Here is a 26,644-nt window from a genome sequence, read left to right as displayed (position 1 = left end):
GCTCTGGGTTGACTCCCACTCGATGTTGTGGTCTCGACGTCGAGGAGGCCCGTATCGGGGTTGAACCCCTGAGGGCCTAGGTAGTCGCCGCTCGCCTTCAGCGTCCTGCGGGCTTCCCGCCGGTGTCTTGCCTGTGCCCGCCTGTTCGGATCGATCGGGTATGGGCCACCCATGCGCATCGGCCCGAGTCCTGTCGCAGGCATTCTGTATCTGTTTGGACACGGCTTCGAGGGAGACGGCGGGGGAGGGTTCCTCCACGTCACATGCAGAGCCGGCCGTCTATGATGCGCCATGGCTGGGAAAGGGTCCGACCGAGTCGCGAGGTCATCAGCTCTGACTTCCTGAGATGTGCCTCTGGAGCTGTGAGTGACGGTCTGGGGGATGCAAAGTGTGAGTTTGTCAGGGTTCTGACCGGCCTGGTCATCCAGGGACTGAATAGCTACGGGCTTTGGCGGTGTTTCATTGTGCTTCCGGAGCGTGCCACCACGTTCCGGCCGATTCTTGGGGAGAAGCTTCGAAACGAATCCAGAGAGTGAAGTCGCCCGTTTGTGATCGGGCCCGGACATCGTGTCTAAAGAAGACAAACCGAGAGTAAGCCCTTGCGGACAAAGACCTCAGTGTGATGCGAGACGGATGGTGCGCCCATAGCCCATACTTTCGGTCTGCAGGGAAGGATGGACAAACACAGCACTGTTGCGGTCGAACAAGTTTGTCCGAGACAGGCAATCAAATCTCGCAACAAGGAACGTGATACTCTTCCGCCGCCAAGGGGGATCGCTTTTCGATGTCTGCGGCTGGGAGTGAAGATAGGTGGTGGTGAAGGCAATTTGTTGGCGCTAACCGGAATGGCCGTCTGGTACACGGATCTGGGAGCCCAACTGAAGCGATTGCGTCAGTCACAGCATCAACTACTACGTTCCCATAGCCACGGATCACCAGGCAGGGGGCTTCAGCGGGTGTGGAAGGAGCCTTGCAGGAAATATTTTACAGTCTTGGCGTGGTAATAAACCCAGCGGGCAGATAGGTGTGTGCGTACATGCCCAGTCGTGACGCCCATGAACAGTTGGGGTGATCTTTCCATGTGGCAGTCTGCATCACCGCTGAGTCCATCGGGCCGTCCAGAATTGCAGGTACCATGGAGCAATGTGCAGCCCGTGCAGATTCTGTAGGTGATGACCTAGATACCTACCTAGTATGTAGGTATGTACAAGGACTCTAGCCTCACGGCAATATGACACGAGCGAGGGATGGTAGTTCTAAACGGGGCCAGATGGCTTGCTATCGTGATGTGAGGTAATTATGTCTCCATTTTCACGGCGATGCCCGGCGCCCTATGGTAGATATTGATATTGGGCATTTTGGTGACCGGCAGGAGGAAAACAACAAATGTAAATCACCTCCCAACGCCCTAACATGCAGTAGACGTGATCAAAGGAGAGATGGTCCATCAGGGATGAGACCATTGGGAGCGTAAATTGACACAAGGAGAGTAGAACGCAGTGGCCCGCTCGGCTCGCCCTTCCGGCCTTATGGTAGAATCATTTGGGAAACGCTACCATCTAGATGGGTACCTTTCCATCGTGTGGCGGTTCTGCCGGTTATTGGAAAATGGGTTCGAGCCCGACATCCCTAACGCAAAAGGATTTGAGTTGATCATCGAGTCCTCCGTAGCGCCCTCGGGCCTCGAAAGCTGTTGCTTCAGCGGGCTTACCGCCCTGCCCACACGCTGGCGTTCCAAGGCTTGCTGTTGCTCGAGGCTGGCCATTTCGCGCGAGTTGCGGGGTGAGCCAAATCCGCCTGAACCGTTGATATCCCCCAGGCTTGTCGCCTTTTTAAGTGGCGAGTTGGCGTGGGTGTACACGCCCATGCTCCCACCGAAATTGGTGGTGGTGTTGCTGGATCCCGCTGCGGGCGCAGGGCTGGGGGCGTTCGAGCCCGGCTGATGATGTGTTGACGTCGACGTTGACGCAGAAACCATGGGACTGTGAGCCACAGCCGGCATGCTTTTTCGCGGCCTTGGCTGTGTAGATTGCTGGCCACCCGCGAACGCATCTGACTGGCGGTTCCTCGTGGCGGGGGTAAACAGCCGCGCAGTCATGAGGTTTGTGGTCTGAACGGGCCGGCTGGTACTATCCGGGTCGATGTGCTTCAAGTAGTTTGGGTTCGGGTGCGTCTGAAAGCCCCGGCGAAGGATCGTAGTCGGTGTGCCAAACTCTATAACGTCATTCTCGTGCCCGTTTTCGTCCATCGATGCCTGAGTGCCCACATCCCTGACAAGAGGGTGAAGCCGGGGGTGAACGAATTTGGTGTCGTACTCGCGGAACACCTCCTTCTGGATGATAGCAGAGTCCTTCTGGCGCTGATCGTTGGTCGACTGAAGTGTCCGCAGCATACAGGACAAACAAACCTGCAGGACCAGACACTTGAACAAGGTGACGCTTGGTCGCCTGTCTAGGGTGTCTAGAGGGAGCTCGAAGATGTACATGAGCACGTGCACAGGGCTGAAATAGACGACACCCTGCAAGCAAGCGGGGACCGGGTCCCAGACGGCGATCTCCCACACGTCCCGCGTCCTGTCTGGGTGTGCGCGAGATTCGGCCGTGTCGGAACCGAGCACGTTGGCCAGAAGCCTCAGCGGAGACGATGACATGGGCGAGGACTGAACGCGCACTCGCTGTGCCGAGGGTGTACTGGGGCCCTGTTCGACATTGGCCTCGAACAGGCGGTAGTGTCGTTTTTGGTAAAGGAGGGCGACAGCATTGGCGACGGAGGCAATAGCGAGCAACCAGACAAGCTGCTTGGCCTGGAGAGACAGACAACACAACCAAGTCAGTACTTTGTATGCCTTGACATAGGTACACCGTCAAACTATTGGGCAAGCCAAGGGAAACTTACAAAAAGCGTAACCCAGCTAAACCGCGCCTCGGAGAAGACATCATCGCCAGTCGTGGTCGCTCCGGAATTAGCGCGCGCGAGCAGGAAGACGAAGTTGAAGGTCAGCGCGACCCTAGTGCCAACAGGCTTCTCATCGAGATCCCGAGTCTTGATCTCCTCGGACGCCCAGAGCAGAAAGTCGGAAGGGTTCAGGGCCCCGCGGATGCGCTCGAGCAATGGCCGCTTGCGAACAAGACGCTGTCGTGGAGGCATCGTCACGAACTCGATCGGATCGGCGCCGGCTTAGCGACGCCTATGATGGGGATCGCGACTTTCCGGCGCGTTTCTCGGGGCGGCTGAGTCCCGTGGTGGGAGTGACAGCACCGTGGCGACACGGAAGGCACGGGAAAGCTCGGTCGGACAAGGTGAGCGATGAGGCGGTATCGAGGTGCGCGCTTGGCGAAGACTTTGTTTGCTTTCGGTGTCGGGTTGCCTAGCGCCAACTACGGAAAGAATTTGGCAGGGTACAGGCGCCAAGCCCAGATCCATATCCCCACACCTGCTGAATGCGTGCACTGTGGAGACGATGCATGCGGAACCCAGTACATTCCGGGGCTACAGTATGCACACCGTCAATACTGCATGCACGGCTTGAAGGAGGGACTGGTTGCTTTGGCTTGAACAGTGGGGTAAAAGCCTGTCGCGAGGTTGGCTCAGGCCTGATTCGGCAGGCTGGTGCGCCGTCCCGCTGGTTCCCCACCTGCAAAGCCTAGATTGGAGGGAAGACGTCAATCGCCAGCCGGCGGTCAGCCGCAGGCATTCGAGCTCTCCATCTTTGGTACAGCTTCCTGGCCGACCTCATTCGTCCGGCAGCCAGACAAGCCGCCGACGCCATCCTCAAAACAACAACTGCGCCTGCGGCCCTATCGCGACAGGCCCCTCGGCTCCATCCCACGGAGCATTGCTCGCAACCGTCACCATTCCGCTCTTCGTGTCGCAAACTGGCCCGTCCGCAAACCCGCGCTTCCCCGAGCCCTCCCCGCCTTTACTCCGAATCCACCGCGGTCTTGAGCCTGGCAAGATGTCCACCCAGGCCGACTCGAAGAACAGGGAGTTTCTCGCTGTCATCGGCGATGAGGTATGCTCGGCACTCTCCTGAACCCATTGTTTCAGACGACAATGATTACAGTAAATCAAACTAACATAAATATAGGACTCTGTTACCGGCCTCCTTCTTGCCGGCATCGGCGTTTGTCTCCTTCCCTCCCTCGTCATTTTCGAAATCGCCCGGCGGCTCCGCGCACACCTACTGACATGGTGCCTGCGCCTCGCTTTTAGCATGTAACTCCCGCGCCCGATTCCCAGAAGAACTTCCTGGTAGTGGACAGCAAAACCGAGAATTCGGCGATAGAAGCCGCGTTCCAGCGCTTCACGACCGATCGCAAGGACATCGGAATCGTCCTGATAAACCAGCACGTAAGCTGATCCTCTTATGCTACAAGCCTCCTGCGGTAGCAGAAGGAGCGCTATAACTAACGACCCTGCTTCTGAAGATTGCGGACAGGATACGGCACATAGTCGACACGTACACGGCCGCCTTCCCCGCCGTGCTGGAAATCCCCAGCAAAGACCATCCTTACGACCCGGAAAAGGACAGCGTCTTGAGGAGGGTGCGCCGCCTCTTTGGCGAGTAAGGAAAGGCGTCGGGTGACAGCTGCTGGAACATGCAATGTTTGACAGCTGAGCATCTGGAGTACTTGGCTCGAATCTGACGTGTGATTACATTGCAACCTAGCACATCTCCGCAAAGGGTATATTGATCGAATTGGAAAATGCTGTATGCTAAACATAACCATATACATGACCATACGCCTGTATGCGGCTGGGCGCAAGTCGCATGGGTCTACCGGGGCAAAGAATGACGTTGTCAGGAACAACGAAGAAAGAGAAGAAAACAATCAAAACAACAGTATCCTCAAGTTTCCATGACATAGATGCGACAAGCTATGCGGAGCCGGTGCGAGAGCCCTCCGCAACCGCCCCAAGACTAGTGAATGCTTCGCGCCAAGCGCTATCGATACAGAACTGCCTTTACAAATCGCCCCAAGGAGTAGCGATGCTCTCCCTTGAGAATTTGACCGTGGCTGTCAGGCAGGTGATCTTCTTGTCGTCTTTGGTGTAAACGTCTGCGAAAACAGTGTAGGTTCCCTAGTAAGGTTCGAGTAGTTGTTAGCGTATGACGCAGAAACTCATCAAGTATTAAAGCGAGGGCAGCGATGGCTGAATTGTAGTTGATGCAGAAACTTACCGGCGGGATCTCGTTCGGCAGGTCGACAGACTTGGCGATGGAAAGTATTCCCTTCTCGATGGGGCACTCGAGATTAACGTTCTTGATTTGCTCGCAGAGGTCGGCCTTGGTGTTGATCAAACGGATCAGGCCGTACTTGACGGAGAGGTTGACGTAGGCGCCCTCCTCAATCGTGGTGGACAGGGCGCCGTTCGCCTCGATGACCAGAGTCTGTCCGCTGTGTAATGGGGGGTAGTATGAGCAAACGTGCGACGATATGGCAAGGCTATGGATAATGTGTGATTGATCGGACCATCCTCCAGGAGGGAAGCCAAGGTGCAGCGGTCAGGGACCTTCGCCGTGATGGATTACATACGCTTTGGGTGGGTTCGGGTTCAAGTCGACCTTGGTTATCTGGAGAAGGTCGTCACCGTGGTCGCCATCGCACAACCTCAGCGGCGACTCGCCGGGGATGTCATGGTCGTCACGTCTGACCAGGCGGAGGCTGGAGGCCGACGAGAGGCCGACCGATAGGAGGGCGATGAAGGCAGTCGAGAACTTCATCGTGGCGGTGGTTTGTCTGGTCGGACGTTTCTGTGATTCACTAGTTCTCTGTTTGTTTCCGACAGGATGCGCTCGTGGTGCCGTTGGAGATGGACGCGGAAGTTCGATGGTGGACTACAGCTGGTGGTCGGTCGGCGAATGAGCAACCAATGTCCTCTTGTACTGTACCGGTTCAAGCGCCAGAGTTGGAGCACGGTGCTGGGGCTATGCGCGAGGGGACGTCATGGGTTCAGCGTAATTGTGGGTCCGCATAGGTAGGCGCTCCAGCCATTGGCCATCCTATCTTCTTAGATTTAGCAGTGAGGCGAGGCGGGGTGGCGTTGCTGACACAAGCCTCTATCTGCTCAATTGATGCACCATCCGTCCTGGCAGCAAACAAAAACGGGCACTCCCAACGAGGTTAAAATGTCCTCAGGCTGTTCATTTTCTGGGGGGAACAAGAATCGTCTTCCTCTCGCAGTCTCTCTATTCGGGGAACGTGCGCGCCCAAGCGCTGTTGCGACTGGAACGTCTCTCGGTGTTCTAATTTCATCGACTGACGACGAGTTGTGCTTGGCCCCAGCTGCGGTCTCGCCCTCCGCCCCAACTCCCACAGTAGCTGTGGCTGGAGGGCTTGTTGCCACTAGTCGTCGGCAACCATCACATCTACTGCCACTTCGCGGGTGCTTACCGAGCAACATTCCGGTCAGGGGTAACGCCTCCCATCTTGCAGACTAGAGCCGGCCGCCAGAGCCCATCGAGGTCTCCAGGCAGCGATGCCATTCTGGACACTGACATGATTGGACAACCCTCACTAGCGCCTGGGACAAAGCGGTGGGCTTCTCCATCGACTCCACCTGCACAATGGCCTGGGTCCAATAACAAGCGATCCCCCATGTTGGGAGGTGGGCCAATGGTCCAGATCTTGATTGTGCACGCTCTGGTGTTGGGCCACCCCGGCCAGACACTATTGACGTCTCGTCTCAGCGACAGCACAGTTTCGAGTCGCGTCCTTTGTTCTGAAGGAAAACTCACAAACTTTGAACAAGTGCTGCGTACGACTCGACTTGAAGCCACTCAACCTTTACCCGGAATAGGGATGCAAGACCCTGCGCTCTGTATAAAATTACCGCACAAACGAGGCAACAGGGCACCATGATAGCACAATAAGATAAACCAACGAAGAAACAGTTGCATATGAAATACGTTGGGGCAATGCGGTTTTGTCGTTATGTGTGAGATGTCGACTTTTCAATGTTATTCAGACCCATTGCAGCCACTTGCCGCACACTTGTAGGTTCCTGTAGGTAAATTCTAGGCGGTGAGCAGCAAGCCCTGGGAAAGCCCGGATGGGGGTGCATCTCCAGCCGATACGATCCGGTGACATGCTTCCGACGGTACCTGCCGTCTTTTCCCACATTTCATGCTGCCCAAGATCCCTTCATATCCATACTTGCCTACCTAGGTGCGGTACCTGCCTCGCCTACTTGCCTCATCTTCCACTGGCGCATGCGAGTCACTCCGGATATCAACCCCAATTTTAGGGGTTGAAGCCGTACTTGCTTGGCCCTTGTCGCCAGACTCTGTCCGCCAACCGCCAACCCACAGAGGGTCAATCACACCCACTGGGCGAAGATCAGGCGCTGGGCCTGGATGTCTGACGTGCCACCCTGCCTCAGGGTGCCCGACGGGACACGAATAGGAGGATCCTGCAGCAGCGGCAGCCTGAAAACACCCCCAGAACCAATCAGTGCCACAGCGAAGGCGAAAAAAACGAGACGAGGCGGCAGCAGCAGTAAATTCCGAGCAGCCTGTCGACCGCCGCCGTCATCACCCCCGCCTTTCCATCTTTTAAGACCTTGCCGTGGAAACCATGTTTTCAAGTGCTGCGTGCTATGCCAACTCCAAAGCCTCGACCCATTTCTCCTTCATAGGGGGGTTTTGTTTTATTTTTGTTTTTGTTTCTTTTCCCCCCTCACTCTTCGCCCCTTGGTCTTTTTTAGGTCATGGCTTTCCCGCCTTTGCCCTTGCTAACTCACGCTGTCCAGACCTCGCGCGCTCTCATTCTTCCCCATTTCCGTCTCCTTGTTTGTATGAATGCTAAGGACGTCGCCAAACTGCCGAGGACAAGGAAGAGCACACGAGACAAATCTATATTTTGACGGTACCAGAAGACGACATCGCAACCTTCATTCCTGGCTGCAGCGACGTAATGTCAGATTACCAAGGACGACCTCTCCTGTGGTCGCTCTCTTGTGCGGCGTGCACACGCTGATCAAAAGCGACTTGTGTGGTTTGTCCGCCTTCTCTTTTTTTTTTCTTTTTCTGCCAGGCTGACCTCGGGCGCAGGTGTGCTGGCACTGTTGCCTAAGGCACGTATAGATCAAGGAAAAGTTTCAACTTGATGTACAGGGTACATGGCAGTCCCTGTGCTCCCTCCAATCTCCCAGCCAGTGCGGGAAGGTGCAGCAGCGACACTGTACGAACAGGACCAGAATGGACGAGTCTTATCCGATTGCCGTGGCGGCACGGGTTTTTGGGGTGGGCGACGCAGCCAGAAACGCTGGGGAAGTCTGGCACTAGGTGCCGTGCCCGGTGCACCCGCAAGCGTGGTCCTCATTGGTCGGCCCTTTTGGCTCAGCGCTCTCACACACTGCTCTCCACTGGGGGTGCCTTGCCTCCCCTGCTGGACTGGACTGGACCAAGGGCCGTCCGCTCCTGGGGACCGAGCAGGCCTTTCGCGTAGCTGCCCCCTCTCTTTCTCTCTGCTTTTTACTTTTCCATCCGCCCCCGACAATCCTCCATCACACCTGCCTCTTTTTTTTCCTTGAATGTCTTTAGCCCAATCTCGTTTCCCTCGCCGGCCTCGATCTTTACGCCAAAGTCTGGCCTCACACGACCCGTTCATTCCACCGCAAGACTCACAGGCCGCCTTTGTCGTCGACGCGCACCACGTTGGCCCCGACCATTGTGTCCTCGACGAACTCGACCCCCTCGACCCCGGCATCTTCAGCCGGCCGCTCGTCGCCACGCTGCACCCCATCGAGACGACCACCAACCTCGCTTCATAACAGTAGTCGCTATCTGGCCCGAATCGCTCACTCTCGACGTCTGCACGATTTCGATTGTCGACTGCGCGCCCTCGCGATTGTCACAGCCCTCGTCGAGGGCCAGTCGCGACCGTCGCGACGCTTCGCCTGGCTAGACCCTCCATACCCGCTCGACACTCTCTCATTTGACGACAATACCTCAACTCCAATCGGATGACCAAGATACGTTTGGGCAGCGCTTTTCCCCAAGAGTTCATCGTTCCAGCATTTACGGCACGGCTCGCGCGTCGTCATGACACCCCGAACGAGCAGATAAACAACACAACTAGCATTCGGAGCCTCCGTCCAGTACTGGATCCGCGAGGCTTTGTTGTAGATTATGACAGAAAAGCTGCCGCCGCTAACGACCCCGATCGTGCTTCCGAGCCAGAGCGCGCCTCTCTCCAGCACCCTGTTCTCAGCACCAGATGCCTCGCTGCATAAGGTCGAGACGGTGGAGGAGGAACCTTACACCATCAAGTGTATCTGCAGTTTCTCTGGCGATGACGGAAACACGATCTTCTGCGAGACGTGCGACACATGGCAGCACATCGAGTGCTTCTACCCAAATAACCTGGAGGATGCTGTCCGCCCCGACTTTGCGCACTCGTGCGCCGAGTGCAAGCCACGTCCATTGGACAGACAGCAGGCATTCGAGCGGCAAAGGTTGCGCGCTGGCACCGTTGAGGTCCGTGAGCAGGTCACCGACAAGAAGACAAAGAGACCCCCCTCAAAGAGTCATAAGAAGAAGCCAAAGCCGACAGATCTTCAATTAGCGAACGGTCACCTCCCAACGGTCGATGCGGCCAAATACAACGCATCCTATGACGCACCTCCACCCCCCACCAAGAAATCAAAGACATCGCACAAGTCGAGTCATTCGGTCAGTTCGCAAGCCCCCAAGCGCAGCCCGCCATGTGCGACTAGCCGCGCCGGGGTGAGTAACGGACATCCCCCGAGCCCTGCCACTACTCCTCCAGAGTTGCCGCAGGACTTCGAGATCCATACCTATACTCCCGAGTTCGTCTCACTGTTCGACGACAAGAAGGTCCAGATTGTACAAATGAACTCGTTTGCGAGTCTGGACGTCTCGAACACCATGTCCTTGTGGCTGCGCGAGCCTTCAAAGCTTGTCCAAGAGACTGGCTCGCACTACGACGACGTGTTCCAGTCTCTCCCGCAAGACATCGATACACTGAAGCACCCTGTGCGGTTGGAGACCCAGGAGCTACAGGTCTTGGACTCGACCGTCAAATGGAACTACCTCACAACCCCGGCCGCCGTTGAACAGAACGTCCCTCTTATGGAGTTGAACGGACTGATCGGTTTCCAGAAGGATTACTCGGCAGACAAGAGCAATCGTTGGGACGAATTCACCTCGCCCCTCCCTTTCGTTTTCTTCCTGGAAATGCTACCGCTCTATATCGACACAAGATCCGAAGGTTCTCGCGCCCGCTATGTGAGGCGCAGCTGCAAGCCGAATGCGGTGATTGACACATTCCTCTCGAGCGGCCCCGAGTATCGCTTCTGGCTTGTCAGTGATCGGCACATCAAGGCGAACGAACAAATCACCATCCCCTGGGACTTCCGCTTCCCCAAGCAGCAGAAGGCCCGCATGCTTCGCCTTCTCGGCCTCGGCGATGAGGACGCTGGTCCTCACGACAAGTATGAGATAGACGACGTTGAGTATCTGAACATTCACAACTGGGTTCACCTGATGCTCTCAGAGTATGGGGGCTGCGCATGCGATCTCGGTAGCAATTGCGCTTTTGTTCGCTTTCACCGAAATCACCTCGCCAGGTCACAGTCCCGAATCGCTGCCAAAAAGAAGCAGCGGAAGCCAAAAACACACACCGTCTCCCCGACCAGTACTGGGCATGCGACGAACAGCAGAGCAGCGAGCGAGGGGCGCTTGGAGGATGGGGCTGAAGGAGATGGTGCTTCAGTCTCCGGCTCCACTCGCAGCAAGCCCCCGAGCCGAGACCTCACACCGGCCTTGGCCACGCCTGCCCCTCGCCAAGGTTCATTTGACACCCTCGGGATCCTGACTGAACCCACGGACCGCGACAAAAGGAAAGTCGCGATGGTTGAGGATTCTTTCCGGAGGATGGAGCAGCACCAGCCGCCTCGCAAGAAGAAGCGCGTGTCAGATGGAGCAACACCAGCTAGCGCCCCGTCCAAAACCAAAGCAAAAACACCATCGGCACAAACAAACGGGGCGCAATATGTTGATGCCGGCACCTGTGGAAGCCAGTCACAGTCCCCGGTCAATACTGCGTCTCTGACCGCGGCACAAGCTGGCAAACCATTTGCCTCACGGACCACTTCTACTCTTCCTACTTACCGAAAAGCGTCTACAACTACCAAGGCTAGCTATGCGGATGCAAGCGTCCAAACCGACCCGGAACCGGGGCAGTGGTACAGTGATTCCCCGGCTCTTGCGGTGCGGCCAAAGAAAAGATACACCTCATTGTCCAAGAGGCTCTTGGAGGATCGTCACATACGGCGTCAGGAAGAGGAGGAAAGACGGAGAAAACGGGGCTCGCTCAGCTCCCAGAGTGGTCCGTCAGACACCGCGACAGTCGCATCGCCCGCTTCCGACACCAAGCCACAGCCGCCATCCCCCACCCTGAGCGAGACTCCCGTGGCAACAGCGCCACAGGAAGCACACTCACCCGACGTGCCCATGGATGATGCACCCGCCTCGCCATCAATACTATCAAACCCTCCAGTTGTGGTTATAGAGGCTGCATCGAGCGACCTTCCAGCCGGGACCAGAGCCAAAGTCCCCGAACTGAAGGTTGAGATGCCACCGCCGCCCCCAGTTCTCAACGGAAATGCGCCAGCAATATCGACTACTACCACTCCTGTTTCAGCCACTGGCTCCATTGGCCACTCGCCGTTTTCGAGCACCACGGTTTCGAGTCCTTTCTCACTTTGTGCCAGCAGTGGCATGGCCTCGGGCCCAAGCCCCATCAAGAAGAAGCTGAGCCTCAGCGACTACACCAAGAGCAGAAAAGCAGCGGCCAGCCGCCCCTCACTTGGCATCTCGCTCAAGTCAGCCACCTCGCATCCTGACGATCCAAAGTCGGCAACAAGTGTAGAAACGCCTTCCACGTCGGATTCACCCTCTGCAGACAAGGCGAGCGAGTCCTTGATACCTTCAACTAGCACCCCTGGGGCGTCTGTTTAAACTATGTGCATCGTGGGGAATTGCGTGTTTTTTTTTCTTGTTCAAGCCGGTCACGCCCGCGCACTTTTGATCTTCTTCTCTATGTCTTTCTTACTACTATTCGGATTTATATGCGATACGCAACTTTTTACTGATTATTTTCAAGTGGGGGGTATCCCATACATGACGAGGCTAAGACGGAGGTCCCGGATTGGGAGTTTGCTCGTTTCGGCGTTGGTGTGACACTGGTGGAATAACGGTACTGGGCGGTCTTTGGCTTTGTCTTTTTCGCCAGCTGTCAGCGTATTACCCCACTGGGGAACCTCTTCAAGCCGTGTCTTTTTTCCGCGAGGCGTTTTGTTTCGACGTGGCACATGACATTGCTCGTGTTGATCCCACCACTCCAGGGGAAATCCATACAAGGTGCAAGGAGGGCAAGGCATTGCTCATGAAAACACGGGCGTCTACATGCAGAACCATGATCCTTCGTTTTCCACGTGTTGCTATTGGTCTACAGGGGCCTGTATGCATATATTCTGTCAGCCGTTTGGGCGCATTGTTGCTCCCGGCTCTTTTATTCCCGAGGTGTTTTCTATCCCTGTTCTATTAGGCATGGCCAAATCGCGACGAAACTCCGAGGGTGTCTACTGTCACGGGTACCTGGTAGCCGAGTGTGGTAAGCATCGCTAGGTTGGGCAAAAAAAAACCCCCCGACCATTATGATGGAGAATGAACCAAGAGAAATCGAAACAAAACATAACGGGAAAGTTGTCTATCATATCATACAACTGGCGATGAACCCACCGTTCGTCAATCGTCATGCCGTTGTTCGTGCGTCGACCCGGTCCCAGAGAGCACGGGCTCAGACCCCCACACCCCAGTTGTCTTCCTTAAAGACGAGGAGAGCAAGGCGGTGACGAACGAATAGACCAACCAGGCCGGCGACGGCCTGTAGGATAGTGAGCTCAGTGGCGAGGCGGCGCTCCGTCATGGGGCCGCGCCAGACCAGCCAGAGGTTGAGGATTGTGAGGTTGGACGTCTCGACGAAGCGGCCGTCGGCGTCGGTGGTGAGCTGGACCAGGCGCAAGCGGGCGAGCAGGCGCAGGGCCGCGGCGATGGGGGCGCGCGGCTGGCGCTCAGGGGTCCAGGGCGTGACCGATGGGTCCATGAGGCCTGTGCGGGCGTGGAAGCGCGGCAGCCGGTGGCGCGGGCAGGGCACGAGGCCGAAGATTTGGGGCGCCGAGTAGACGAAGTTGAATATCTGGGGCGCCAGTAGGAGGAGCAGGGTCTTGCTGAAGTGTCCGAGGACGCTGACGACGACAAAGACCATGCCGGCAAAGTAGCAGTATGTGTCGCCGCAAAAGGCGCGGGCCGGGTACCAGTTGTGGCATAAGAGGGCGAAGCTGACGCCGAGGAAGGGGAGGAGGAAGTAGAGGGAGAAGAGGTGGCTGTCGGTGGCGGGGTGCGGGTAGGGGGTGAAGAGGTAGAGACAGTCGTTGAGAGCGATGAGCAGGGCGATGACGATGGACTGCGAGACCTCGATGCCATTGATGCCGGCCAAGATGTTGATGCTGTTTGGGCTGAAGATGGCGATGGCCGTCATGTAGAGGTAATAGAGCGGGCCCAGATCGAAAAGCTCGCCAAGATATGGCTGCAGTGGGACGGGGATGACGACCGAGGTGACGCCAAAGTCAACAAAGTAGACAACCAGGATGGGGATGGCGGCGAAGGCGGGGATGAAGAACTTGTGGCGCCAGCGGATGTCGAACAGATCGTCGCCAATGCCGAGCAGGGTGATGGACTGCAGCGAGATGACGGCCGAGAGGAAGGAGGCGAGCTTGTTGTGGGGGAAGCGGTGCAGGAAGCGGCCCTCCTGGACGTGCTCGACGTGCAGCACCACGTCGCGGTTGCCGCCGCCGCTGGTGGCGGCGACGATGTCCTTGTAGAAGGGGAAGGGGATGAAGATGATGATGACGAGCAGGTAGACGACGGCGCAGATGGCGCCCATGCACTCGGGTATCTCCTTCTTGTGCGTCTTGCTTAGGTCGACGCCCTTTATGCCTGCCTTGATGAAAGTCGGGCCCAGCCAGCGGATCATGGCGTAGCTGGCGGCGAAGGCGACGCCGCTCAGGGCGAGCGAGGCGACCAGCGGCTCGCCGTCCCCTTTGAAGGTGTTGGCGAGCACGGCGACGCACGCCGCAAACAGCGACAGGAGGCCGAGCGTCTCATTTTTGGAGAGATGGGTCGTAGTTGACATGGTTGGGCGTCGGAAAGGTGCTATCGCATCCTTGCGGGTGTGTGGTGGGTGGGGGTAGGTGCTCTTGGAGCAGGAGGCTCTGTCTGCCGTTGGGGACTGAATTAAGTCTGGAGGGAATTACAGTGAAGAAAGAAGGCACGGTCGGGGCACCCGAACGCGGTAACGACTGCCGGAGAAGCGAGCGGGAGGCTCAAGGAGCGAGGGTGGACAAGGGGCCGGTGCACCTTGAGCTGGTCAGACTAGTGGACACGAGGCATCATGTCATGTCGCAGCGGGATGTGGATTCTTTTTCTTTTTGTTCTCATTTGTTTGTGCCGGCGACGTTTGATGCATGGAAACCGCACGGAACAATTCCATTGGAACCCTGTCATGGAAGGCCTACCTGCCCAAAAAGACCAAAAGCTGGACACATCTCGCTATTATCGATAAACCTGGTACCTAGGCGGCGCTTCCCCGTCTCGGCAGGGGAAGTGGGGCGCACCAGCCCAGACCTGCGGCACGTGGGGCAGGTTCCGCTCTCACAGTTGACGACGTACGCGATTATATCATTGTTCCTTTCCTTCTCCAACACAAGTTGCTGGCAACAGGCACCACCAAGCATCTACGCAAGTTAGAGGGGAACGGCTAGGTGAGATTCACCTAGACACCTAGCCACCTAGGAATCTAGGTAGGCAGGGACTAGTCGTTCGGGTTTGTACCTACGGAACCTGTCTGCACACTCCCGAGTTCGAATCGTGTGGTGCACTAGCAACCGCGCCTGGCAAACACTCCCTGTTCCAATGAGCCCCTGAACGAGGATTCGATTCCATAATGTCATCTCCTGCGGTCCTCGAGCCCCCGGTGGCGGGCGACCAGGCGAGGGTTCGCGTCGTTATGAACCACGGTCACCAGGACCTCGTGCAGGCCGTTGCCTTCAACAGCTACGGCGATCGTTGCGCGACAGGCTCCGTCGATGGCAAGATCCGTGTCTTTAACCGCCACCAGGACGGCACTTGGCGCCAGTGCGACAACTGGACTGCCCACGGCGGCGATATTCTCGAGCTGCAGTGGCTGCCCCCCACCATATTTCCCAACCTGATCGCCTCGCTTGGGATCGAGGGCCGCTTCAAGCTCTGGGCCGAGGACCCGGCTGCCGCCCCGGGCAAGCGCTTCAGCCAGCGGAACAAGGAGAACGCCAAGGCCGCATACGAGCACAAGTCACGCGGCGGCGCGCCCTACCGCTCCTTCTCACTCCGTCACAACGATGAGACGCGTCACACCCACCTAGCTCTGCTGGCTGCTGATGGTGTACTGGAAGTGCTTGAGAATGAGCAGCCCGAGAATCTGGCCGACTTCAACCCTGTCGACCGTCTGGTCGTCTGTAATCCCCGCCCGGCCCGCGGCGAGGAGACGTCGTTCCGTGTCCGCTTTGATCCAAACCCGGACCCTTGCTACTCGGCCCTGCGCGCCGGCGTCCAAACCGACTCACTGGCCCTGGTAGTCGCTGCCATGCGCACAGTGCGTATATACCGCTCCCGTGATGCCTCCTCATCCGCCGCCGGGCCGTGTGCGCGAGAGTTTTATCTAGCCGCCGAGATCTCTGGCCACGGAGGTCTCGTTCGCGATGTTGCCTGGGCGGCCGGCAACATCCGCGGATACGACATCGTTGCCACAGCCTGCCAAGACGGCTTCGTGCGCGTCGTGCGCCTGGACACGCCATTCTCCCCGGACGACGGCAGGTCCTGGTCATCGTCGGACCTTGTCAAGGGCGGTAGCACCATAGGTGGCACGAGCAGCCACGACGCCTCGGGTTCCAGGTCCGGCGCCTCGAAGGGCTCGCGGAACTCGCTGCAACAACAGCAGCAACAGCAGTCGCAGAACCCGGTCGGCTTGCCCAATCCTCCTCCGGCTAGGTCCGTGCTGGGTTCGGAGCTGGCCATCTCGAGTGCCAACGCGGACCGTGTCATGACGGGCCAGCCCGGCGAGGCCAGACACGTAGTCCGAGAGCTGTCGCGGCTAGAGACGCACCGCACTCCTGTGTGGCGAGTCGGCTTTGACGACGACGGGCAGATTCTCGGCAGCGTCGGGGACGATGGGAAGCTCATGTGCTACCGCCAGACGCCCGACGGCTCCTGGGCCAAGAGCTCAGAGCTGGCAATGGTGAAGATGAGGATGGCAGTGCCACAGACGGAACCGGGTTCGTGAAGATGCCATCTTCGCGGCCTTCTCATCCCTGGATATATCTTCAACTTTTTCGACCATTGCCGAGGCAGTCTATTCATATACCCGATTGTGTCCAAGAGAGGCGCCATGGACGAAGAAAGAGCTGCATATTCTGTCCCCAATTTCATCGAGTTGCAGAGGCTGGATTACTGGTATAAAACTAGAGAGAATGGAGGCACAGGCGCCCTATCACATGAAAATCAAGTCACCAATGGAATCTAGCCAGCCAATACCCTCCCTCACCTTCGTCGCAGAGTCATGGTCACAAGTGCTGAAAACAATACAGCTCTGCTTATAAAGCCGCAACAACGCCCAGAAGACCTACGGCAGCTACCATACCGGCAACGAAGCCGGTTTCGCGCGGAGCAGCGTCCTTGCTGGAGCTGGTGCTGCTGGTAGTAGCCGCAGCAACAGCATTGGACGTGGCCCGAGTGGGCTTGGAATTTGTGCCGCCCGTTGTCGTGGTGCAGAGGTTTTCAAGCTCGGCAAATGCAGACTTGACCCTGTCATCAAGCTCCTTGAACTTCTCGACGGGGCAGCCAGCTGCGGACATGGAAGAGATGTGGGCGGGCCCGTTGCTAGATCCCCAAGCATCCAGGGTTTTGATGTACTCGCCAATTTCCGAGGTGAGCGGCGCTGGTACCTTGATATCGCAAACGTCGGCGTTGGGAGCCGGCTGTGAAATGGGCACAAAATATGCCATCAGCTGGCTGCATCATGACGGGCCTCACACATGACGCGCGTTACTTGTTTTAGGGGGGGGCCGGCTGGGGATACTAACCGTCTGCTGCGCAGCCCACTCCTCGATGGACTTTTCCAGTTCGAGGTCCCTGGGAATGGCCGAGGCGATGGCCACGAGGGCTTTCGCGCAAGACGAAACCCTCGCGATGATGCCCGTCTCCTCCCTGGCCTGGCGTTTGGCAGGGAGCTGGTTTGGGTGTCCAACGGAGCCGCCAATGCTGTCGCGCCCGGCGATGGCTTGGCCAGGGTTGCCGGGCCTGGCGGCGGCCCCGGTGGCGACGGCGGCGAAGGCCACGAAGACGTTGTTGGTACGCATGGCGGTTGCGAGGGTCGTTATGGCGAGAAAAAAAAGAATTCGGAAGGGTTTGAGATCTTGAAAGGACTGGAAAGGGCTGGCCTGAAGATTATGCGCTGGGAGAAGAGAGTGTGGATGGGGCAGCAGAGGAGCGTGTCTCGAGAGGCCCTCTCTGCACATGATGGCCGCGCCGCCCACTTCTCTTTATGCAATTGTTTACTCCCATCGCCATCGTCAACTTCTCTAGCCATTCCGGAATCCTTTAGCTCCGCTGCCACCGCTCGAATGTGTCAGCAGCCAAAGCGCAAGTCCGACAAGGGCTCGCTGCAGTTTCGTGGCTGTTGTTGGTCCATGGGTTCATTTGCCCACTCGCTGGTCTCCCCAATGACAACCTCGACCCTACGATACTGGGCACAGGGGACAGTTCGAAGGATTCAGCGCCAGCATTGGGTCAGGGCGATACGGAAGGGAGACGATTCGCCCGGCTCATGTCTGCCGCACCACCCTCTTTGCTGTTGGCTGTGGACCTAACTCCTGTCGCAGCTGTCAAGAGCCCTCATCAGGTCCCTAGCTTGTGGGATTACTTTCAAAGGGCCTAAGAAAGCATGTCAGACCAACGTCGATTCGGGAGGCTTGGCTGCTATACCCCTTGGAGATACTGTAGGGCTGGGTCTACCAGAGAACCAAATGCACCAGGCCGGGTAGGCGCTAAACACTTTTGAGCCTTATTTATCCATTCTCGTTTTGTTTTTACTAGCCATAGCAATAAAGAGCATAACTCATCACGCCAGCGCCTTGACGATGGCCTCGCCAACGGCCTTGGCGCTGGCTGGGTTCTGGCCCGTGATGAGGTTCCCGTCCACGACGATCTTCTCGCCCCACGGCTCGTCGGCCTTTACAAAGATGGCGCCGGCCTTCTTCATGTCGTCCTCGAGCAGCTCGGGCATGAACTTGACGAGCTGCACAATCTCCTCCTCGGCGTTGGTGAAGCCCGTGGCGGTCCTGCCCTTGAGCAGGTGCGTGCCGTCGGGCAGCTTGACGTTGACGAAGACGATGGGTCCGTGGCACACGGCGGCCACGGGCTTGCCGGCGGCCCAGAAGTCGGCGATGAGCGCCTGCGAGGTGGCGTCGCCGACCAGGTCGAACATGGGGCCGTGGCCGCCCGGGTAGAAGAGGGCGTCGAACTTTTGCGCCGCGCCGGGGGCCACGTCGGACAGCTTGGCCGTCTGCTCCCACAGCTTGGTCTGGTTCTTGAAAAAGGCCTGGGCCGCGGCGTCCTCCTTGAACATCTCGACGGAGGCCGGGTCGAGGGGCGCCTTGCCGCCCGCGGGCGAGGCCACGGTGATCTCGTGGCCGGCCTCGACCAGGACGTCGTAGGGGTGGGAGAACTCGGGCTGTTTGTGGGGTTGCGCGTTAGCTGGCTGGTCATCTTGGGTGTCTGGGCAGGGGTATGCGGGGAAGTCTGCGGCAGATAGGTACACACCAGATACCATCCCGTGGGCTTCACTACTCCGTCTGCCTCCATCTTGCCATGGGAGGTCAGCACGACGAGAACCTTCTTGCCAGACATTTTGAAGAATTCGAACTGGGGGATCTTCAAGGAAAGGGTGGGTTTGTGCGTGATATGTTCGTTTTGTAGGATTGCAAGAAAGGTGGTAAGTTTGGCGCTTGGGGGAGATGCATCCTCATCGACAAGATGGGGAGAGCTCTTTAAGTACCCCTTAGCTTCTCCATCGCGATGCGGGGCTCGTACGTTACTTTCCGCTCTAGCTGTAGCTACAGCTCTAGACCAATCCGCTAGGGGCTTGGAGTTCAATTTGCACAGAGCAACATGAAGACTTGACATCATAGTTACCGCAGAGCTGGACGCTATGACTTTTGCAAAGTGGGCCGGCTGCGTTGCATTGAATCAAGACCGTTATCCGTCTCCCGGGATCTGCACGTGTTTACTTTCGAGCACTGGGGCGGGAAGGGACGAAAACTGCCGGGGCCGGTGACCGTCGTGGCCGTACAAGCACCGGGAAATACGACGAGGCACCGGCGGCTGGGACTCGGAGTCCAAAGGGAAGCCACAACTAGGAAGGTAGCGTGACCCTGCGACTCAACTGGCGCAAACTCGCTCAAATTGGCCTCGGTGGTGATGGCGTGGCGTGACAACCCAAGGCAGGTTGCAGGTATTCGGACAGAGAGTGAACCCAATCCGAACAAAAGCCCGAGGGAATACACGCCTGGGCTGTCCCCTGTCAGAAGCTGGCTGGTGTGCCCGGAGTATTGTTGGGGATCGTAGCACACACAACCTGGGAACTTCGTCCTACGTCGGGGCCAAATAAGAAACGCACAAGGCAAATGTGCCACGGCCTGACATGAAGCCCGTGTTGGCCAGCCCGGCCAAGAACTTAGGCATCGCCTCACCACCACGACTGCCGCCGCCATGTGGCTCCCCGGCAAAGCTAGCCCAAGCCTCAATCTGCATCTGGCAGGCACGACTGGGGGATGGAGGGGTGGTTGCCGTATCATCCTTCCCATCGGCCCCTTCCTCTCTAGGCTGATCCATCGCCTGCCCTAATCTACCTCTTGCCTATATATCGGACTATCCGCCACCTTGTTTTATACTTCACCAACGTTCGCACACAACTGCCAAATCAAATCCCCTCCGCCCTTTCATATCCCCCGCCCGAAACTTGGTCGACACACCGTGGACTTCGCCGCTTGTTGTTAGAGTATAGGCCACAGGTTCCGTGAGCGCCTCAGCTAGGTGAATAAAGAGGAGAAAGAAAAAACCAACGCCCACAATGGATCACGGCCACGGAGCCATGACAACCACCACCTCAGCCGGCATGTCCATGGCTACCGGCGCGGCCAGCATGGGCAGCAGCGGCGGCGGCATGGGAGGCATGGGCGATGGCTGCAAGATATCCGTAAGTCATGCCCAGACGAAGCACAAGTCCCTTTTGCAGTTGCCGGGCAAACCTCCCCCACTAACCTAGCCGCGCCCAACCGTCCAAGATGCTCTGGAACTGGTACACCATCGACAGCTGCTTCATCGCGAGCTCGTGGAGGGTCACCTCGGCCGGCATGTTCGCCGGCTCCTGCATTGGCGTCGTCCTGCTCGTCATGGTTCTCGAGCTCCTCCGCCGGTCCGTCAAGGAGTACGACCGCTTCCTGATCCGCCAGCACCTGGCTGCCAACCCCGCCGCCGCCGCCTCGGACAGCGGGGACGCCTCGGCCGGCAGCAGCACCAAGGGCCCCGGCGACGACGTCGGCGTCGTGACTTCGTCCTCAGCCGCCGCAGCTGCTACCTGCTCCCCCATCCTCGCGGCGCCCTTCAGGCCCACCCTGCCGCAGCAGGCCATCCGGGCGCTGTTGCACATGATGCAGTTCGCCGTCGCCTACTTCGTCATGCTACTAGCCATGTACTACAACGGCTACATCATCATATGCATCTTTATCGGCTCCTACCTCGGATACTTTGTGTTCGGCTGGGAAACCTTGGTTGCGGGGTATGTGTACCTATCTTCTTGTTTTCTGCCTTACTCCCGCTTCTTTGCTTCCTTCGCACAACTGAAACCACAAACTCCGTTGTGAGACTAACTAGGTTGTCTTTCTAGAAACCGGTCACTTACAAGCGCTACGAATGAGGCCACTGTGTGCTGCGGCTAAACATCAAACTCATCGTTGTCTTTGGGTCTCCTCTCTCAGTCATTGAAATCAAGGCTGCCGAGACGTGAGAGAGATGACAAGTTCAAAGGACAACAACGAAACCAACCCATACATGTTGGCGATACGCGATGATTTCCATTTATTATCCAGGCCGCACCAGACAGCATACATGCCTGCGTCGAAGAAATACAGCAGCGGCGCTCCACCAACAGCGTTGCTCTCATGAACATGTTGAGGGTGTCTAGTCGTTGCCCTAATATCATGCACACACCCACACTTTTGCCCAGAAACTAGACGCGGATTTCACAGACAAGTTGACAAGAATAGGTGGTGGCTCAGAAGATTATACCAATACTGATATCAACAGGGAGGAAAATGAGATAGCCTTGCGATGATGCAAACCCTGGTGCTGAAAATGCCGATCGAATATGCCTTGATCTTTTACTCTGCTTTCCTTTGTACGCCCCAATTCGAAACAAAACTGTAACTCCGGCGCAATGGGACGCTAGAAATGGCGCCGATTTGACCAAGAAACCCCGACGAGAGGAGGTATTACAAAGAAAAAATGGCACTGGTGTATACCGAGTCCCAATTAACATGCGCTGCCCGGTGTGATCGAGGGCACGAATGCGGTAACATGCAAGAAACCTAAAAAAAAACCGATGAAGAAAAACAAGCGTTGCGTTCAGGGAGGTGAGACGGGCACCTCACATCCACATCTGGTTGCGGCCGTGCGGCCGGTTCTGGTGCCAGAGCGGCCTGCCGCCGTTGCTGGACGCGTTGCTGCTGCCGCTGGCCCGGGACATGAGGGAGTCCTTGGAGACCAGGTCGCCGCCCTCGGGCTGGGCCGACGACTCGAAGCCCGCGGCGCCGTTGTCCGCGTAGGTGCCGGTGCCATTGTCATTGCCGCCGTCGTTGCCGACTGGGTTGCCCTGCATGCCGGTGGTCAGGGGCTCGTCCTCGCCGATGCGCTCGAGCCCATCCGGGTAGCCGCCCCTGGCGTAGTCGTCGGTCGACTCGCGCAGGGAGCCGCGCATCTGCAAGGCCCAGGCCGCCGAGCAGAACTGGTTGGCTATGGGGGTCGGGTGGCTGCTCCGGATGCCGCTGCCGCCGCCCCCGCCCCGGATGCTCATGCCGCGGCTGACCGACGACACGGACGCGTCGCCGTACGCGCTGCTGGGCGGCGGCGGTGGCGGCACCGGGCCCGAGGGCGGAGACATGGGATGGGGAGGGGCCATGTGGCTGTTGCTGTAGTAGCTGCTGGCGCCGCCGACGGAGCTGGTCGCGCCGTGGCTGACGCCCCGGTTTCCGCCCGCGGCTGCCGCCGCCGCACCGCCGACCACCGCGGCCGCGGCCACGGGCGCGCCGGCGTAGGCGGCTGGGTACTGGCCCGGGTAGTGGTAGCCCTGGGCGGGCGGCGACTGGGCGACCGAGCCGGGGCGCCCGGGGCTGGTGATCTCGGTGGCGTTCCCGAAGCCGCCGGGGGTCGGCACGCTCTCGACGTAGGCGACATTCCCGTGCCCGACCTGAACCGCGGCCGGGTCGCCCTCGACGTAGCGCACGGTGCCCGAGTTTTCGTTGTAGCCGACCTGGGCGTTTGCGTCCATGCCCCATTTCTGCGCCTGCTGTTGCTCCCACTGCTGCCACTGCTGTCCCTGTCCCTCCCTCTGCGCCTGCTGTCGCGCCATTTCCTCCTGCCACCCTTGTGGTGGCTGCTGCCCCGGCTGCTGGTACATGGCGGCTGCCGGCGGGAGCGCCGACACGGCCCCAGGAGGCATGCCCGTCTCGTAGGCGGCCTGGCTGTCGTGCAGGCGCTGGAAGCCCTGGTCTCCGGTCATGGGGCTGATGTACTGCGTGTTGCCGCCCGCGCCCGGTCCCTTGCGCACGTTCGCGGCCGCCTTTCGCCGCCAGAAGAATATGGCAACGGCGATGAGAGCGATCAGGACGGCGACGCCGCTGATGGTGCCGCCCACGATGGCGCCGGTCTTGTCGACTTTGGAGTTTCCATCGCCGTCTTGGCCAGCCGAAGGCGCCGCGCCGCCACCGGTGGTTTCGGCGGGAGCGCCTGCGGTGCTGGAGGAGGAGGCGCTCGTCGTCCGGGAGGTCGAGGACGAAGTGGAAGATGACGACGTGCTCGATGTTGTCGAGCTGCTAGTCGAGCTAGTTGAACTACTGCTCGAGACTGATGACCCAGAGGATGTGGATGCAGAACTAGACGATGTAGTCGATGGCGTAAAAGTCCCGGTGCTCGGGTTGATAGTCGTCGGCGTGGCTAGCGTGGTGGGCGACTCGGTGAAGCTGACCTGGACGCTGGTCAGGGAGACGGCGTCGGTCAGACCCGACGCGGACGCCTCCACCGTAGTGCCGAGGGCGCTAGCGGTACCACACCCGTACTGGGACTGGCCACCGCCAAAAACATTCTTGTAGCATACGTCATTGCCCTGGCACGTGTAGACGTAGGGGTTGGCGATGGTCTGGGGGCCACTGTTGAAGTCGACGCAGCCGGTGAAGACGCCGGTGGAGCAGGTCGCCTCGCCATTGGGGCAGCAGCCGATGGCATTGTGCTGCCTGTCAAGAACGCAGTGCGAGCCGGGCGAGCAGGTTGCCGGCAGGTTGGGGTCGCCGCCGATGTAGCCGCAGACCGTGTTGGTGTCCTGGCGGCGCAACAGCTCGTGGAACTCGTTGGGCGTTATGGCGGGGGCGGTAGGAAGCGGCGGCCATGCGACGACGTCGAGGACCATATAAGGAAGAGTTGCCGTCGCCCTGGGAAGAGCTGAGGCTTGGGCGGATTCCAGCAGTGCCGAAAGGATGAGAAGCGCCGTTGCCCGAGGCAGGCGCTGGAAGATGTCGTCCCTCATCGGTGGCCTAGACGACATGGAGCAGCCGATGATGATGCTGGCGATGTCGTGTTGTGGTGATGAGATGCGAACGCACGCTCGCGGGCGGGGAAGTGCGCCAGCTCGTTCGCGACTGTTTTGTGGCGGGGATTATCGTTGCGGAGGTAGGCGTATGCTGCTCGTGGGAAGGCAGGATGGGCGGTTCGAAAGAGCAGAAAAGAAAGTGACGAGGGCGGCCTAGAAGGGAGGGCGGCAGGAGGGCGCGGTGTTAAATTGCGCCAGCCTATGAAGCGAGGAGGCACAGCAAAGCGCTGTGCAGCGACCTTAGCAGGGGCCACGGCGCTGAGAACTCACTTCAAGTCACTCCCAGGGAGGCTGATGCGGCCGGCTTGGTCGCTGATCTCCCCACGCAGGACAGCCCAGATTGGGTTTTGCGGCTGGGTGAGCGTGTAGGGGGGTACCGAGGAGGCGCGGCACGAAGGAGGGGGGGAGGGATGGTACAGCCAATATTGAGGCAGGAAACCAGGGAACCAGGGAATCAGGCCACCACTAACTGCATGCAGTCCAAACCAGGTTGGTAAGTATGAGACCTAACCCACGCAAACGCACGCACGCACGCGTGACAGAAGGGAAGCTGAAGCAAAAGGAAGAAACAGAGGCTCGGGGAAGGATTAAAGTCTGATGTCTGCCAGAGAACCAAGCGCGAAGGCGAAGAGAAGAGGAACCTGCCTGATGGACAACGGAAGAAGATGGACTCACGAGGCCAGACGGACGGGCAGACAAGACATGCAAACAGAACGACACCAGGCAGGCTGAGCTCAGATCAGGTCGGCCAGCATCCACATTTCAATGGAGGCTGGTGGGCGAGCGGCTTGCGAAGACGCGACGGGGATCCGGGCGGCGTCATGTTTCTTAAGGTAGCAGCAGTGGCTTCGGTACGTGCCAGGAGCCCTACGGCGTCGGGGCCCTGACCCTGGCAGCCAGCAAACAGGCGGGCTGGCAGCAGGGCTAGCGGCCTGCCTGCCAGCCAGTGGAGGGCCACCACGCATGCCGCGGAGTACACTATTCAAGCGTCACCCATGCAAACCCCAAGGATGGGATAACATGGCAGCACAAGAGCACAAAGAGGCAAGGTCTCACTCGGGTCCCAAGCACATGGCGCTGGCTACTGTCAGTTGTCGGGCCAGAACTCGCATCTCGCGCTTGTAGGGTGGCTCAGATCTGCACGGTTGGTGCCTTGCCGAGAGAGAACAAAACAAAAAAAGAAAGGGACTGGGTCGGAGAACGAAGCCCCTGCCTCGTTTCCATTTTTATCCATCCGGCCCACCTGTCGGCCCAATCAGCGATGCGCACACGCGGACTCGTGTCGCGGCTGTGCCGAAGGTGGGCCAACACCGCCCCGTCGGGCGCCCGAACTTTTCGCGTCGGCGGAGGCTGCGTGCGACAGTGCGGCGCCTCAAGACGACCACCCACGGCGACGCGCGAGACGCCAGAACCCGCACTGTCCCTGACTTGCCGCCGCGGCTGTCACCCAGTCTGGGCGCCATCGATTGATCTCACCCTGCTCGGAAGCGCGATTGCTGCAAGTGGGCCCAGAGAGAACCCCATGGCTGCTGACATGAATTTCCAGCCGTCCTCTTGAGTGGAATGGCCGTTGCGACGTAGCACCAACCAACAGTCTCATATCGATGTAGCTTCTCCATCTTGACCATGATAACAGGTCCCCCAGCCTTGACCTGGCCTGTCGAGTTGCCGTGACGGGTGCCATGCCCGCCTGATGGACCAGCGGCCGACTCGACAATAGGCTGGTAACCCTCCGCAGCCCTCGCCGCGCAAGATGGACGCAGGAACGGTCTCACTCCGACGTGCTTGCATTCCGGCCCGTCGTGCTCATCTGCACCGCAAGCTTATTGCTCCGGTGCAGGACGGCTGGTCCCTCGGCGATAAAGCAGCGATCGAGGGGTAGTGATTGGGTGCCTCTCGCCCCCTCGTCGGTATACTAGGTAGTAGATCGTCTCCCCAACTTCGAGGCGTGGCCGACGCATTTTCTCCGAGACTCTAGCGCAGTCGACGCCCGTCGGAATTCTGCATGTGTTGGCCGGTTTCATGTCCGAAAATTTAGGTTTGCGGCAGGACATGCGGGCACTTCAGACGTGGGAGGCGATTACGGGAAGCCGTGATGTGCTGCGTGGCTGCTCTCGCGGCCTTGTTATTCCCGTCTTTCATTTTCCAAATCTAACATGACAAAAATTCTCTGTCCTCCTATTCTACGTTTTTGCTACGGCCGTGAAATCCTACCATCTTCATTCCTGTCAGCGGAATTCACAATATTAGAAACCTGCCCGGGGTGCCTCCTCGGCTTACAAGATCGGCAACCGAAAGTATGCAGCCCAACACATCGGCCGAAGCCGACAGTAGCAGGAGGCGGATCGTCACCGACGGACTTGAAATCCGTCCGCCCTGCGCGCTACGGGAGTGCTATGGACCAATGTGGGCGGAAACAAATGTGCGACATGTGACGCCAGCGCCCTAATTTTCGCAGCGGCAACTTACGCATGCCTAAAAGGTAAAACTTAGCAAAATGGAACCTGCAAATCAGCATGCTTGGCGGTAATCTAATCTAGTTGCCTGTCCATGTCTGCGATTTTTGATGGATAAATAGGATAGAAAAGCACTAGAAAAAGTGC

The 26,644-nt window shown here is 58.4% G+C and overlaps 11 protein-coding genes across 11 annotated transcripts; 4 read left to right on the top strand and 7 right to left on the bottom strand.

Annotated features, from left to right (window-relative positions):
• Positions 1-1,197: 1,197 nt before the first annotated feature.
• On the bottom strand, positions 1,198-3,361 carry GGTG_04072 (hypothetical protein). The gene is made up of 2 exons (XM_009221862.1): positions 2,896-3,361; positions 1,198-2,803 (listed from the first exon to the last, which is right to left on the bottom strand). The coding sequence occupies exons 1-2, from the start codon at positions 3,145-3,147 to the stop codon at positions 1,553-1,555; spliced, it is 1,503 nt and encodes a 500-aa protein (XP_009220126.1). The 5' UTR covers positions 3,148-3,361; the 3' UTR covers positions 1,198-1,552.
• A 299-nt stretch (positions 3,362-3,660) lies between these two features.
• Positions 3,661-4,924, top strand: GGTG_04071 (V-type proton ATPase subunit F). The gene is made up of 4 exons (XM_009221861.1): positions 3,661-4,012; positions 4,088-4,123; positions 4,213-4,350; positions 4,428-4,924. The coding sequence occupies exons 1-4, from the start codon at positions 3,956-3,958 to the stop codon at positions 4,566-4,568; spliced, it is 372 nt and encodes a 123-aa protein (XP_009220125.1). The 5' UTR covers positions 3,661-3,955; the 3' UTR covers positions 4,569-4,924.
• GGTG_04070 (phosphatidylglycerol/phosphatidylinositol transfer protein) lies at positions 4,619-5,849 on the bottom strand. Its single transcript, XM_009221860.1, has 3 exons — positions 5,538-5,849; positions 5,183-5,399; positions 4,619-5,082 (listed from the first exon to the last, which is right to left on the bottom strand). Exons 1-3 carry the CDS (start codon positions 5,723-5,725, stop codon positions 4,966-4,968), a joined length of 522 nt encoding a protein of 173 aa, XP_009220124.1. The 5' UTR covers positions 5,726-5,849; the 3' UTR covers positions 4,619-4,965.
• Positions 5,850-7,244: 1,395 nt separating this feature from the next.
• GGTG_04069 (hypothetical protein) lies at positions 7,245-8,916 on the bottom strand (the record flags this gene model as incomplete). The annotated part of the gene is made up of 4 exons (XM_009221859.1): positions 8,630-8,916; positions 8,043-8,071; positions 7,331-7,544; positions 7,245-7,287 (listed from the first exon to the last, which is right to left on the bottom strand). The coding sequence occupies exons 1-4, from the start codon at positions 8,671-8,673 to the stop codon at positions 7,245-7,247; spliced, it is 330 nt and encodes a 109-aa protein (XP_009220123.1). The 5' UTR covers positions 8,674-8,916.
• On the top strand, positions 7,538-13,183 carry GGTG_04068 (hypothetical protein). Its single transcript, XM_009221858.1, has 2 exons — positions 7,538-7,997; positions 8,054-13,183. Exon 2 carries the CDS (start codon positions 9,134-9,136, stop codon positions 11,984-11,986), a length of 2,853 nt encoding a protein of 950 aa, XP_009220122.1. The 5' UTR covers positions 7,538-7,997; positions 8,054-9,133; the 3' UTR covers positions 11,987-13,183.
• Positions 12,449-14,556, bottom strand: GGTG_04067 (UDP-N-acetylglucosamine-1-P transferase). The gene has a single exon (XM_009221857.1). The coding sequence runs from the start codon at positions 14,220-14,222 to the stop codon at positions 12,828-12,830; it is 1,395 nt and encodes a 464-aa protein (XP_009220121.1). The 5' UTR covers positions 14,223-14,556; the 3' UTR covers positions 12,449-12,827.
• Positions 14,557-14,685: 129 nt separating this feature from the next.
• Positions 14,686-17,777, top strand: GGTG_04066 (nuclear pore complex subunit). The gene has a single exon (XM_009221856.1). The coding sequence runs from the start codon at positions 15,033-15,035 to the stop codon at positions 16,404-16,406; it is 1,374 nt and encodes a 457-aa protein (XP_009220120.1). The 5' UTR covers positions 14,686-15,032; the 3' UTR covers positions 16,407-17,777.
• On the bottom strand, positions 16,350-18,120 carry GGTG_04065 (hypothetical protein). The gene is made up of 2 exons (XM_009221855.1): positions 17,206-18,120; positions 16,350-17,100 (listed from the first exon to the last, which is right to left on the bottom strand). The coding sequence occupies exons 1-2, from the start codon at positions 17,638-17,640 to the stop codon at positions 16,717-16,719; spliced, it is 819 nt and encodes a 272-aa protein (XP_009220119.1). The 5' UTR covers positions 17,641-18,120; the 3' UTR covers positions 16,350-16,716.
• Positions 18,121-18,242: 122 nt separating this feature from the next.
• GGTG_04064 (ThiJ/PfpI family protein) lies at positions 18,243-19,030 on the bottom strand (the record flags this gene model as incomplete). The annotated part of the gene is made up of 2 exons (XM_009221854.1): positions 18,243-18,854; positions 18,944-19,030. 2 exons carry the CDS (start codon positions 19,028-19,030, stop codon positions 18,243-18,245), a joined length of 699 nt encoding a protein of 232 aa, XP_009220118.1.
• A 517-nt stretch (positions 19,031-19,547) lies between these two features.
• Positions 19,548-21,712, top strand: GGTG_04063 (hypothetical protein). Its single transcript, XM_009221853.1, has 3 exons — positions 19,548-20,378; positions 20,467-20,960; positions 21,069-21,712. The coding sequence occupies exons 1-3, from the start codon at positions 20,253-20,255 to the stop codon at positions 21,118-21,120; spliced, it is 672 nt and encodes a 223-aa protein (XP_009220117.1). The 5' UTR covers positions 19,548-20,252; the 3' UTR covers positions 21,121-21,712.
• GGTG_04062 (hypothetical protein) lies at positions 21,056-24,860 on the bottom strand. The gene is made up of 2 exons (XM_009221852.1): positions 24,312-24,860; positions 21,056-24,194 (listed from the first exon to the last, which is right to left on the bottom strand). Exon 2 carries the CDS (start codon positions 23,994-23,996, stop codon positions 21,828-21,830), a length of 2,169 nt encoding a protein of 722 aa, XP_009220116.1. The 5' UTR covers positions 23,997-24,194; positions 24,312-24,860; the 3' UTR covers positions 21,056-21,827.
• Positions 24,861-26,644: the final 1,784 nt, after the last annotated feature.

The sequence above is a fragment of the Gaeumannomyces tritici genome, assembly GCF_000145635.1.
Source record: "Gaeumannomyces tritici R3-111a-1 unplaced genomic scaffold supercont2.2, whole genome shotgun sequence".
Taxonomy (NCBI): domain Eukaryota; kingdom Fungi; phylum Ascomycota; class Sordariomycetes; order Magnaporthales; family Magnaporthaceae; genus Gaeumannomyces; species Gaeumannomyces tritici.
The sequence above is the reverse complement of the archived record's forward strand: the minus strand, read 5'-3'. Positions and strand labels throughout refer to the sequence as shown.

Coding starts and splice junctions, on each gene's coding strand:
- GGTG_04070 (XM_009221860.1), bottom strand. CDS start 5,725: ATGAAGTTCTCGACTGCCTTCATCGCCCTCCTATCGGTCGGCCTCTCG. Junction 5,400..5,537: donor AACCCGAACCCACCCAAAGC/GTATGTAATCCA, acceptor CCCATTACACAG/CGGACAGACTCTGGTCATCG. Junction 5,083..5,182: donor TGCCGAACGAGATCCCGCCG/GTAAGTTTCTGC, acceptor GAACCTTACTAG/GGAACCTACACTGTTTTCGC.
- GGTG_04067 (XM_009221857.1), bottom strand. CDS start 14,222: ATGTCAACTACGACCCATCTCTCCAAAAATGAGACGCTCGGCCTCCTG.
- GGTG_04062 (XM_009221852.1), bottom strand. CDS start 23,996: ATGTCGTCTAGGCCACCGATGAGGGACGACATCTTCCAGCGCCTGCCT.
- GGTG_04066 (XM_009221856.1), top strand. CDS start 15,033: ATGTCATCTCCTGCGGTCCTCGAGCCCCCGGTGGCGGGCGACCAGGCG.
- GGTG_04065 (XM_009221855.1), bottom strand. CDS start 17,640: ATGTGCAGAGAGGGCCTCTCGAGACACGCTCCTCTGCTGCCCCATCCA. Junction 17,101..17,205: donor AGTGGGCTGCGCAGCAGACG/GTTAGTATCCCC, acceptor CCCATTTCACAG/CCGGCTCCCAACGCCGACGT.
- GGTG_04063 (XM_009221853.1), top strand. CDS start 20,253: ATGGATCACGGCCACGGAGCCATGACAACCACCACCTCAGCCGGCATG. Junction 20,379..20,466: donor GCGATGGCTGCAAGATATCC/GTAAGTCATGCC, acceptor CAACCGTCCAAG/ATGCTCTGGAACTGGTACAC. Junction 20,961..21,068: donor TGGGAAACCTTGGTTGCGGG/GTATGTGTACCT, acceptor TTGTCTTTCTAG/AAACCGGTCACTTACAAGCG.
- GGTG_04071 (XM_009221861.1), top strand. CDS start 3,956: ATGTCCACCCAGGCCGACTCGAAGAACAGGGAGTTTCTCGCTGTCATC. Junction 4,013..4,087: donor TCGCTGTCATCGGCGATGAG/GTATGCTCGGCA, acceptor ACATAAATATAG/GACTCTGTTACCGGCCTCCT. Junction 4,351..4,427: donor TCGTCCTGATAAACCAGCAC/GTAAGCTGATCC, acceptor CTGCTTCTGAAG/ATTGCGGACAGGATACGGCA.
- GGTG_04072 (XM_009221862.1), bottom strand. CDS start 3,147: ATGCCTCCACGACAGCGTCTTGTTCGCAAGCGGCCATTGCTCGAGCGC. Junction 2,804..2,895: donor TTAGCTGGGTTACGCTTTTT/GTAAGTTTCCCT, acceptor CTGTCTCTCCAG/GCCAAGCAGCTTGTCTGGTT.
- GGTG_04068 (XM_009221858.1), top strand. CDS start 9,134: ATGACAGAAAAGCTGCCGCCGCTAACGACCCCGATCGTGCTTCCGAGC.